At 46.3% G+C, this 12,364-nt stretch overlaps 1 protein-coding gene across 2 annotated transcripts in view; it reads left to right on the top strand.

The window, feature by feature from the left end:
• The first annotated feature begins 6,086 nt into the window (after positions 1-6,086).
• The window catches only part of WNK2 (WNK lysine deficient protein kinase 2), a 114,088-nt gene continuing 107,810 nt past the window's right edge, over positions 6,087-12,364 (top strand). The window contains exon 1 of one of the 2 annotated variants that reach the window (XM_086469664.1): positions 6,087-6,845. In XM_086469664.1, the coding sequence (XP_086325790.1) occupies positions 6,087-6,845 (759 nt within the window). The remainder of the gene's footprint in view (positions 6,846-12,364) is intronic. The other variant, XM_086469665.1, reaches the window with a different exon arrangement.

Below are 12,364 nucleotides of genomic sequence, written 5' to 3'. Positions count from 1 at the left end.
CACTTACCGTGCAAGTGGCCACCTCTCTGGTAGAGTCCACACTCCTTGTCTGTGCATTGTTTCCATTGATGGCCCTCTTACCCAGACCATATTGCCTGTTTTCTAATGATCCCCTAACATTCCAGCAGTCCAGTCAGGACTGAAAAACCAGACGTCATGTACCTCCAACACCCTGGGAATGTGGAAAGCTCTTTATCCTTCCTGTGACTCCTCAAATGGGCTTGGAGCTCTGTGTGTCTGTGTGCTGACACCTCTTGGGGAGTCAATAGTGTACGCTACTTTCTTAAAAGTACTTGAAGATGAAATGTCAATGTGCTAAATGGGAGACTTCTCATTGAGAGGGTGGAGGATGAAGGCTGTTTGGAGCATAGGCGCTGACTCTTCACGTGGTTTGTTTTCATCCATGTGTGACACAGTCTCTATATTACTTATGCTGTTTACCTTTGTGAATATGTTTTTTAGTTCAAGTCAATGCCATAGCAGACATACTTCTGACTTTTGACTTTTGATCACGGTGGTGTGTTCGGAGCCACTGGAACCAGTCAAACAAACGGACGCAATCTTCGTACCACAGCGCTGGTTCTTACTCTTGTTTGTAAACTGAACCTAGTCATTTGAATGCTCGCTGCAGGAAGGGAAGGTTTTGTGCCAAGGTTATGTGCTCATCACTTCTTGAATTTGTAAGGAAAAACAGGATCAAAGAGCTAAGTACCACAAGCAGCATTGCATAGAGGCAAGATCAGCACATGTTCTTATTAAACTTAGAAGCACCTGTGCCCCATCTTTTGTGCTAGGAGGAATAATGGCATTGTCATGATGTTTTAAATCTGCCTATTTTGCAACACAGTGTGATAGCTGGGCTCTGATAAAATACAGCTTCATGCCAAAAAAAAAGTAAAGGCTATTCACTTGCTCAATGTAAATGTTAACGTTTTGGAAAGTGCTAACTGTGCTATGAAGTGCCATATTTGACTCATTGATTCGGTCTATTTTGCTCTGTTCCTTATTTTGCTCTAATCTTTACTTTGCTCTATCCATCTATTTTATTTTCATTATAAAGGTACTGCAGGGATCATAGCAGAAAATGGCACAAGAAGAGGGAGAGAGTTTTTAAAAAATACCAAGGTCCTATTTGAACTCTTGCAATCCTCATGGCCACACAGAAGTACTCGGAAATTAATTAGATCGTTCCTTTGAGTTTATTGCAGGCTCAAAGCCATCATTTCCTGGCAAAAAAAGCACAGATAAATAATTAAATATAAACTTTTGAATGATGCCATAATTCTAAAATTACTATTAATCATCAGTCAGATTTGGAGTGGAAAAGGTGATAGCCTGCCTGTCTGAAAAATAAACCTTACCTTCACAAATTGGCATGGAGAGGTGATGCTCCACGTAAATCAATATAGAAATACAAAATAACTGTGCGCTGTCACTTTGCTGATTCAGCTTCTCTTCTGGGAGGCCTGAACCCAGCTCCCAGGGGCAGAGCTGTTTCTTGGGGAGGGGAGCAGGGAACACACCTCAATAAATCTGTAAAGCAATGAAGCTACCATCCATTAACTTCTTTGCAGTACGATTAATTCTGTTTATTTTAGGGAACCTGAGAGGTAACATTGTGGCATGTTGTTACGGGCTGTACAAACTCCTATTAAAATCTGTAGGAATTAAAAACGCAGAACATTTTTTGAGTTTAGGTGTTAGAACGATACATTGTACCAGTGTCACACCTGAAGACAAACAAAGAGAAGTGGAGTTTATCCCCTCCCGAGGTAGGTGATGCACATCTTCCCCAGCACTGGCTGCCTGGCTTGCTGTACCTGCCAGGTGACTTCTCCAACAGCATTCATCATTTTGACACACAGAGAGCCTTTTTTTATGCATTTCTGATAAGTTTGTGTTAACTCGATGACTTGAACTATTGTATCTGTAAACAAATAGTTAGAACAGAATACAGATGACCTAATTGAGAATATATTGTGAAATTGGGTTTTTAAATTGTTATTATTGTTCTTTTAAAGAAAACACAGCTGTTATATAACACTGCATTAGGGCCAGTAGCACATGTGCAGTGGTAAGAGCACACCCTGGGTGCAACTGCAAGTAGCTCTCAATAGGTATTTGACCTGTTTTTAATCAAGGTATAAATTATATAAAAAACAAGTTAATAGAAAACTGGAGGCCAACATAAATGTTTCCACAGTCCTCTGCAAACATTTATTTTAAACAAATAAAAAATTTCTCAGTACCTGAGAGTCTGAAAGTCAAGCTGTTAACACAAACAGGACTTAACTTCCTGACTCAAAACTAACAAATAAGGAAAGAAAATACTGGCTGTTATTAAGAGAAAATGGTTGGGTTTCTCCCTTTTAAAAATAATACTAGCTATTAACTCGGACAAGCTGTCCTGCTGGTCTGTGTAGGTTAGTGGCTGACTGTTCCTGACATCGTCAGCAGGGCAGCAAGGGGAGTCAGACAGAACAGTGTTCATCTGCTTGTCAAGTGGAAATACCCACCTGTGCTCTGGGGGCAAGGTGTGGCTCATTCAGCTTCTTGCATGCAGAGAGAATTTCATCCAGAGGATGAGCAGTTTGGCTTTCCCACGTGCAAAGAATGGTTCTCCAAGTCCTGGGCTTGATTAAGGGCACTATGTCTGAGGTAGCACCTTCACTACCTTTTTGTTGAGATGTGCTATAATTTACAATGTCATCTGCATACCAGCCTGCTCTCAGTGGGGAATCTGCTTCCAGCTTGCTCTGGTGATGCTCTAACAACCAGGAAAACTGTAACCGTTGATCTTTTTCTGTGCCGTTTGGTAACAGGGCATACTAGTGTAGTATGCCGTATTTGGTAATATAGCATACTGTCTGTCTGTCTGTCCACTGGCTTGCACAGAGCTGAAATCAGGACAGCAAAAGAATCAATAACGTGTTTCTGTTCTGGGTAAGTTGGGGCAGGCAGAGGAAACCCAGTAAAATTGCTCATGGAAACTTGGCTTGCATCAGCTGAGGCGTCTTTGGCAAGATGGTAGAAATGAAGAGTGTGTCAGTTTTTACCTTTAGATTTCCTTAAAGTCCACCCTGTGTAGTTGTCAAGCTCTCCTTGCCAAGCAGGGGTGCACACTGGAACGGCAGGTTGGCTGTGGGATGGCTCAAATGGAAAACATTAGAGAACCAAGCGCTGAATTTCTCTCCAGCTGCCATGGCCATTGTGGTCACTGACACCCAGGAAGGCCTGGACAGGCAGCTCCTGAAGGCTAAAGAACGATTCTGTCTGTCAGGGAGCATCACTCTGCTGGGGAAGGTCATCGTTAGCACTGGATCAGACTGTGCACCAGTTCCAGAGCTACTTAGGCTCTGCCATGTTGCTCTGTACGTGTCACACAGCCAGAGTGCTGTACTAGTCCCTGGCCCTCCTGCCGCTGCCCGCTGCTCCACTATGTTGGACTGCTGACCAGGGTTCGTCACTTGAGGATGTTGAGCAAATGTGTGGAAAATGTCAAACAGTGAGAGTGGGAAGAAGCTTTTTCTTTCTGTGTGAGTACTATTCAAAATCAGCCATGTAAACAGATTCAGAGCACTTGACAGCAGAGCACGGTTAAGTTTGTGACATGCAAATTATGTTAATTTTTCAGTAGCCATCTGGCCGTGGGCAGAGCACTAGGCACCATCTTGACATGGGACAGCACAGCAAACACCAGAGGAAACTCAGCCATGAGAAAGCTGTTGTGAGCACAAGTCTTGCTTCACTTGCCCAGCGCCGAGGACTGGTCAGGAGTCACCGGTGCAGCTCAGCAGTGCCTGTGTGGCCTCCTGAGGCTCGTTTGATGAAGGTGTAGATACTTGCCCTCCTCCAAGAAGGCCTGGCAGTGAAAGGCAAATGGGGGAATCAAGTTTGGGTTTTTTCCCCCACCTTTTTCTTGATTGACAGTTTTGGGTTTTAGTATTTGGTTGGCTCTAGAATATTCCCCATTTCCTTCTGTCCACCTGCTGAGTGAACGTTCCCTGTTACTTTTAGTCATCTCATTAGCCTGAATCTTGTCCTTTTTTTCTCCATGGTGGTGGGAATTTCTCTAGCTGGGAAGAGTGTTCTAGGTCAAGTTTATGTAATAACTAGCAGATGGTGTCAGGGCTCTTAACCTTCCTTGCTTTTCTTTTGGCACCTTCATGCTGCTTTCTGCCTGTGGAGTAAGAAGAGCGCAGCACACAGAACTAAGAGCAGGTAATTCTGTATACATCCTGCAAACTTGTGCTTTATGACACCGTTGCAAGTCCTTGAAATATCATATGTATCTGAACACTTCGAAAAACAAACCACTGAAAGATCCATAATGCTGAGTTATTAGTCATCAGTCATGTTTCTTTAAATCAAACCACCAGAGATTCTATTTAAAATAACCTCCTGTTTTCTCATTTTAAAACCTTTTTTTTTTTTTTTTCAACATCCTTAACTAAAAATGAAGTAATTAAAAGAAAAACTAATTATGGTTGCCTGGCAGTCAACTTCCTTTCCTTCAGAAATCTTAGGGAGTAATTACTTGGTAAACCTAATTTTTTTTTTTTTTTATTTAGTTAAATTTTAATTACTAGAACATATGGTATGTTTGTATGAACCTAACACTTAAGAAAGCAAGCTTGACGGCAGTGGAGACCAGACTCCTTTCATGAATTTACAGAGCAGAAATGTCACAGCTGTCGATGGGCCCGTGCAATATGCCTTTAACACAGCAAGCGCTCCGTGCCTCCAATCCGACCCGACAGCTTGGTCTTCAGACCCACGTTTACCTCAGCCTAGCCTGGTGCCAAGGGTCCGTCCTAACGAACCGGGAGGTCAACGGCCAGAGAACGATTCACGACCTGAAAAGAATGAAGGAAAAAAAAAAAAAAAACAAACCCAAACAAAGAAACACCCAGATACGTGTGGCGGCAGTGAGGCACGGAAGCGCAGGGTGCCAGGCTGTGTTAGCAAATGCCAGGCGTGAGTTACTCCCTGCTCCTGTTTCACCTTGGACTCGGAAAAACGACGAGTAGGAAGAATATTTGGGTTCTTCTAGGGGACCTTCCCTCTCGCTACGCCCAAGAACAACCGGCTGTTGGGTGCCGCCGGCGAACCGCGGGAGCCGCAGACTGCGACCGGACCCCACGGAAGATGCTCCGGGGAGGAGCGGCAAGGGGGCACCTGCCCGCGGAGGACGGCTGCTGCCCCAGGCCCCCCCGCCGCTCCCAGCCCCCGCGGGGCGAGCGGTGCTAGGGCCGAGGACCCTCCCATTGTCTCCGGCGGGTGGGCGTGCCGGGCCGGGCGGGGGGGCCGCCCTCCGCAGCCTCATTGGCGGCCGCCGAGCGCCGGTGCCTTAAATGGGGCGCTCGCCGGGGAGCATCTTCCATTGACAAAAGCGCCGCGGGGGCGGTGGGGTGTGGGGCCGCGGGGGGGCGGTGGCCCATGGGGGCGCGGCGGAGGCTGCCGCAGGGCTCGCCGCGGGAAGGAGCGCAGCCGGCGCCCTGAGGCGGCGGGCGCGGGGCGGTGAGGCAGGCACTGCGGGCAGGGGCGTGCTGCAGCGCGCAAGGGCGGGCCGCGGAGCTCCGCTGACGGCGGCCGGCTCCCTCGGCACCCTCTCCGCGGCGCGCACACCCAGACAGGCGCACGCACGGCGGTACCCGCCCCTTCTCCCCGCCGCCCTTCTCATCCCCCGTCCATGGCGGTGAGGACGGCAGCCCCCCGCTCCGCACGTAAGTAAGCGCCTCCGCCGCGCCTTTGTGCGCGGCCCTGCCCGCCCCCCCCACTCCCCGCCGCAGGTGAGGCGGCCCCGCCGTGCACCTGAGCCCGGCGCTCCCCGCGGGGCCGCGCGGCCGCCCGAGCGGCGGGCAGGGCGGCTGCGGCGCGGCCCAGCCCGAGGAGCCCGGCTCGCCGCAGCCCTTCTGTTTCGTAGCGCCGCGCTGGGGCGAGCCCCGGGGCCGGGGGCGCCCGCGGGTGGGTGGGGGAGCGGGAGCGGGCACCGGGGCTGAGCCCGAGTGGCGGCCGGCGGTGCGTCAGGGCGCTGCGCTCTGCCTTGCCCCTTGCAGGTGGCGGTGGGGCGGCTCAGCGCGGGCATGGACCACGGTGACTTCCCCAGCTCGGGGGCGGTGGCGGGCGCTGAAACCTCAGACCTAATGGAAACTGGGGGCGATGCCAGATCGTCACCTCGGCGGGGAGGCAGAGGAGGCGGCGGCCGTGGCGGGTTTCCAGCGAGTGCCGAGCCCTGCGCTCCCCCGGCTGCGGAGACGAGCATGAATATGGATGGGCCCGTCGGTGGCGGGAGGAGCGGGGCGGACGCTGCTGCGACGCCGGGAGCACCTGCCCCGCCGCTCCGCGCCCCCTGCTCCAGGGATCCCAAAATGGTCCATCAGCGGTTCCTGCGGAGGAGCGTGGTGGACTCGGACCAGGAGGAACCTGCTTTCGACCTTCCCGAGTCACAGCATCAGAGGAAAATTATCTTGCTCCCTAAAACCAGGAGGATAATTGCGGAGAGGGCGAAGGCCGGGCAGGGAGCCGTGGAGAAGGGGTGCCTGGAGGCTGAGCCTTCTGGGGAGCTGAAGGCAGCGCCAGCCCCTGGCAGCGTGGTGGGGGCTGAAGAGCAGAAGGAACCTGGCAAAGACGTGGAGAGGAAAGAGGCGTCAGATGCTTCCAAAGATCAGAGCAAGGCTAAGAAAGAGGAGCCCGAGGAGGAGGCTGATATGAAAGCGGTTGCCACCTCGCTGGATGGCAGGTTCTTAAAGTTTGATATTGAACTTGGGAGAGGATCCTTCAAAACGGTATATAAGGGTCTGGACACGGAGACGTGGGTGGAAGTTGCATGGTGTGAACTCCAGGTAAGCCGAGCTGATCCTCCTATGTTTTTTCTGCTTTAAGCCTAGGAGCTATGGGCAATGTGCTGGTGTCATCTACAGAAGCTCAGCTTTGAGCAGCCTTTATAGTCACCATCGCTTAGTATCCAGTGTCTAACTATAGCGCAATATTCTCATTGGCTCTTAATCCACCACCTTATGTACACTCCTCCCAGGCTTAACCCTCTCGGCCCTGGGAGCTGGCTGCTGACATGAAGGATGTTAATGTGGGGCCTGTCATATTGCATAAAGAGGTCATGAGTTGCTCTCTCTGTGCCCAAAAGCGCTGAACGGAGCTCCTCTCTTCCCCCCCCTACCCCAGCTGTTTCAGGCCAATGTTTCTGAAAGCAGCAGCTTGATTTAGCAGGTGTGGAGCAGCAGGTCTATATTAAAAAGGCACCGAACATAAATGGACTTGAAGTGCATTTGCAGGAGTGAACTTTCCTTTGGCTACAAATATAAATGTATTATGCTGTTATAAAGATTGAAGATCTGCTCCCCCCTCACTTGCCCTTTCCCTTGCTCTGAAATTGTGACTGTCAGCCAGCTTCTTGTGAATCAAACCTCTGAAAATGCCTCCCTTTTTTAAGCCATTGTGAACTAGTGCTTCTGTTAGGTCAAGGACCAGTCTATCTAAATACCTTTTCAAAGGAAGATTTTAAATAAAAGATCTGATTGATCTCTAGATCTTTAGAGTGAAGTCATCCAGCAATATCTAAAAAGTGAAGGTTTAGATACAGTCTTTTGCTGGTTTGGGACATGGCTATTACCCTTTTCTTAGTGACTTTTATTTTCTCACTTCTGCAAAAATGACAGTAGTATGCACTTATTTTTTTCTTTGTGAAGCTTTTAGTGTATATTACCTCATTCTGTTAGAATGAGACCTATCTAAGAGAAAAACCTGAGACATATTTTTTTTCTTGAGCTATTACTTAGTCTGATTCCCACTCTAATTTTGGTGGGAACTAGGAGATTTAACTCTTAGTTATAATTTGGGGTCCTTAAACTCCCACTGGCAGACTGAGCTTTGTGGCCTACAAGAGTGTGTGAGAATAGTGTGTAAATAATGTGATATAATAAGCCTGAGCTCTTGATTGTTTATTTTTTTAATGTTGGCCCAATCTGTTTGTAAATCACTCCTGGCTTCCTGGGATAGCTGCAGATGGATGTACAGGCACATTCAGATTTAGTTGCGCAATACAGTCGTAATTCCCTGCAGCATACTGCCTTGAGAATTATGAGGAACACTTCTCAGTCTTCATAAATCATGCATTCCCCTGGCTTTTACTAGACAGGGGTGCAGAATGTAGATCCACAGCAGCTGGGCAAGGTATGGGATGGGCTGGTGGTAAGGGGTTTAACCCCTCTGCACCCCAGCCTGGAGGGGGTCCTGGAGGGCTCCCAGGGGAAGGAGGGGGAGATGCTGTGGGATTGCCAAGGGGACTTAAAGGGGAGCTGAGTGAGACGGGCACTGCTGGGAGGAGAGCCTTGCAGGCAGGCCTGGGCTCTGTCTGGCTTCTGCTTGAAACTGAAGCCTGAGTGTGTAAGGCTTTTTACTTTGGCAGCCTGAAATTCATTTCGGATCATAACTGGGTTGCTGTGGGAGGTTTGTGCATAGGACGAGGCGATGTTGTTCAGCTGTTGACCTGACCAGCGCAGCCCGGCTCTGTCACTGTGGAGCCGTTGCACAGATCAGGAATTCAGCTTGCTGCCAGAAGTTCTCGGTGTGCTCTAGCAGGGGAATTGAAATAGAAGTTTTCAACATTTTCTGTAACAGAATAGCTTCAACTACAAAAGATTGCCAAATATATTGGAGAACAGTGTATTGAAATTCCAGTGTTTGGGTCACACCTAAGAGAGATTGGGAAAACTGCAGTATGAAGCTCACCTGGTGACTGGTTTTCTTATTCCTAGTTACACTTGTTTAGGAATTCTTGAACTGACTGCATATGAGGAAATAATCTAATTCCCAGTAGCTTCTATTATATGTGCTTCAGCTTAAATCAGCTTTTACTACTAGATATTTTCAATTTAATACAGAATTTGCTTTAAGCCTCTAATTGTAGAAAGAAAATTCTCATTATTCAACTGCTTTAGAGAAACTGGTGTGAATCATAGAAGTAGGCAAGGGCTGCTGGTTCTCCTTAAACACTGCTGTCTGTGTGCTGTGCAGATCTGGAGGTGATGCCAGAGAGCAGGTGATGTGCAATGGTATGAGAATTCTGAAAGCCAGTATTTTGGTCTGGATTGGGAAACTAACTGAATAACAAGTCTTTAATCACCATGGGATTAAAGCCTTGCTTCTAGGATGAGTTTGTATGAAGGAAGCAATCATGAGAGGTGTGAATAGCTGTGTGTCATCTTAGGCTTTTTGACTTGTAGAGTACCTCTTAATTCAGCTAGGAAGCTTTGTTGGGAAAACATTCAGAGGGTGCTGTCAAGTAATCACTTCATTCATGGCATTTTGAAAATTATGTAAGCTGTGCCAGTTAGATATGCTCCCATTTGTCTCTTTCTCTGTAGAAATTTTAAGTTCAGATATGCATAGCAGAAGCCTGAGTGGAAGCCATCACCACCATATTGTTGAAGACAAAATGACTTCCTCTGCAGTCTCACACCACCATCCCAGAGCCTTTTTGTGGACAAATGGCAACAAATTGTGCTCAGTCTTTCTTCTGGAGATGCACTTGTGCTTGTTACTTTTAGAGCTGGGGAGTTAAAAACTAACAGTATTGAGGTTCCGTGCAGACATTAATCCTCTGTCCTTGCTCAGCATTTTTTCAGCCCAGTGGTACCGTTGACTGTGTGTCTCTTTTTTTTTTTTTTGTCCGTCTGTACAAAGACCTTGCAAGCCATTCTTGTTCAGTGGTTTTATTTCATTGAAAAGATGGCTTTAGGGTTCAGAACAGAAATTATGGCTTGGATTAGGGTAGGATCCAAATGCTAACCAAACTAGATCTGGGGTTTAGACCTGTCTGAAGATGTGAAAGCTGTAGTCAAATTCAAGCTAGAAAATAAGTTTATTGTTCCTTTCTGAAACTGAAGTATTGGAGCAGGATTAGCGTGCCCTTGCAGTTTGGAAGGGTTTGCATTCTAAGCTTTTCAACAGCTACAATTAATTCTAATTGGTGGCATACAATTGCTGTTTGGTGAGGCTTCAGCATAACAGTATTTCAGTGTTGCACTCCTAAGTGAAATGTTAGGTCATGAGTAAGGAGTATAGACTTCTGCCAACGTGCTGCTGGTGAGTCAAAGAATCTTTTTAGTTAGATGGATGGTTTCAAAATCCCCTTTGTATTTCCCTTTGGAAACATGTAGGGAAACTGCAGAAGAGTCATACCTGGTACCATCTCAAGTGCAAAGACCTCATTGTACTTTATGGTTCTCGCTTGGACTGTGAATGCTAGGCTTCTCTTTGATTGTATTTAGTTGTAGTTTCCTTTGTTGCAGATGTGGAAAGGACTGTCTCATCCTGCTGTTGCTGTACCTGTGGTGGGAAGGTGAGCAATGCCTGTTGGTGAACACCGCAGGGAAGCCAGGCTTTTCCACTGGTTGCCCAAGACTTATTCTCCACTCTGTGTACCGGTGCTTAGATGGACGCTGGTTTCTTCAGGACATTTGGCCTCCAGGTGCTCCGTGTGAGAATGTGTGGAGTCCTTGATGCTCCCTGTGACAAAGCTCAGATCAGGTATCGGATGTTGTTGGCGGAGCTATGTGAGAGTGAAGGACGGGCAGAGGTCAGTTCTCCTTCCCCACCCATATAGCTGAAATTAGAAATCAAGGGTATTAGAATAGCTCTGATGACACTTTCCAATTGGCCAGCAAACCAAGGGGTCTAATGGTAAACGAACCACAAATGGATGCTCTAAGGTGGCAGTATCTTGACCCCAGCACCTGCAGCTTTCCTTGCAAGCTTCTGGTAGTATAGTTCTGTAGGGAAAAACTTAAATATATTTGAGATAAGTGCTTTTACTTTGTAGTTTTATAGCATTTTTTCCTTTTTATGTCATTGCCAGTCTTTTCAAACTGACCGAACTAAAGAAAAATTGTGAAAGTAAATTGTATATCTTAAGTCACTCAACTACTCAGGAGTTTCAGATTTTTAGAGGGCACAGGTCTTAACTGAAAATTCAAGTTCTAAATGTGGATGCATTTCTGAACATTTCTTTCACTTGATTCATTATCTGTTCCCATATTAATACTATGTATTTTCTTGATCTCAGTTTTTGTTTCTTAAATGAGAAGCTCATCCAGATTGGCTGGTAGCTGACTGTTTTTAATATGGCATGAACATTCTAAAAGTACAAGATGAGATTAGAGTTTGTTTTAATGCAAGGTGAATAAAAAGGACATTTAAAATCATTAATGCTAGACCTACGTGGACTTGTGAATTTTTGCTTCTAAGGCTGATAATCTTTCCTTGAAGCAAAATTTCTAGTTTGAGTGGAGGAAGGAAAAGCATGCAGTTTATTTTTGTGTGTTGCCCTATGTATGAGAAGGCCATGATGCCAATGCAACTATTTTCTTAAATTTTTAGGTGGTGTTTTCCATCTTCTGCCCACTTAGATCTGTGATAGTTGTTTAAAGCAATATCAAAAGTCCAGGGCTCAGATGTTTCTGTGTCAGCAGCTATGTTTGCATGGTTAAAAGTGGAGTCTGTAAAATGGACAATGTTAAAGCAAGTTCACTTTGCTTTAGCTGGCAATTCACTTCTGGCAAAATTAAATTATGTGGAAGGAGGAGGATGTCTTATGCCTCTGTATCAAGAATCCAGGGGATTTCTTTGTGAAAAAGGTATTATCTACAGGATTTTCACTGGTGTGGTAGTTTGGCTTTTGTTAGAATCCTTGTTGGCTGACAGTATTCATCTCATGTTGAAACAGTAGCTGGTTACTATCTATGCTGTTAATTTATTGGCTGGGTGAACTTTGTAGTCAAAATGAACAGAACAATTTAGAAAATCTGTTTGGGAGAAGAAAGGAAGGAGACTGTATCTGAAAGCTTGAATCTTATATTGCTATGTGCTCATTAAATTAACTGTGAGACTAATTTTGTCTGTTTTGAATTAATTCTTGAGATAGTGACTTCTGTTTAAATTTAAACAATTGGTTTTGCTCTGCTTTACTGTGTCAATATGAAAACATGTGCCTGTGTCGCTGGTGTTTGTTAGTATTAGCTGTTGCCCTGACATGGAGAAGTGGGATTGGGATATGGTAGTGAACTATTAATAGACTGCTTCTCAAATTCAGTAAACGAAATAGAGCTGGGTCAGACTTCAGATTCTGCCTGTGAATCAAACAAGATTCCTTTCTTTTGCTTTTGAGTGCATTTTGCCTAAAGGTTGGTTGTATGCACTTCTAATGCTGGTTAAACTCTTCATGCTAAATATGTGGGGTCCAGTTGCCTTAAGAGGAAATGACTTAAAATCAGTACTTTGTGTAAAGGATATTTCTGGTCCCTTGGGTCATCTCTTATCCACAGCTGACAGGGAAAAAAGTTGGTGT

This window comes from Leptosomus discolor, chromosome 9 (genome assembly GCF_034619465.1).
Source record: "Leptosomus discolor isolate bLepDis1 chromosome 9, bLepDis1.hap2, whole genome shotgun sequence".
Taxonomy (NCBI): Eukaryota; Metazoa; Chordata; class Aves; order Leptosomiformes; family Leptosomidae; genus Leptosomus; species Leptosomus discolor.
This window is presented reverse-complemented; position numbering and strand designations above follow the sequence as displayed.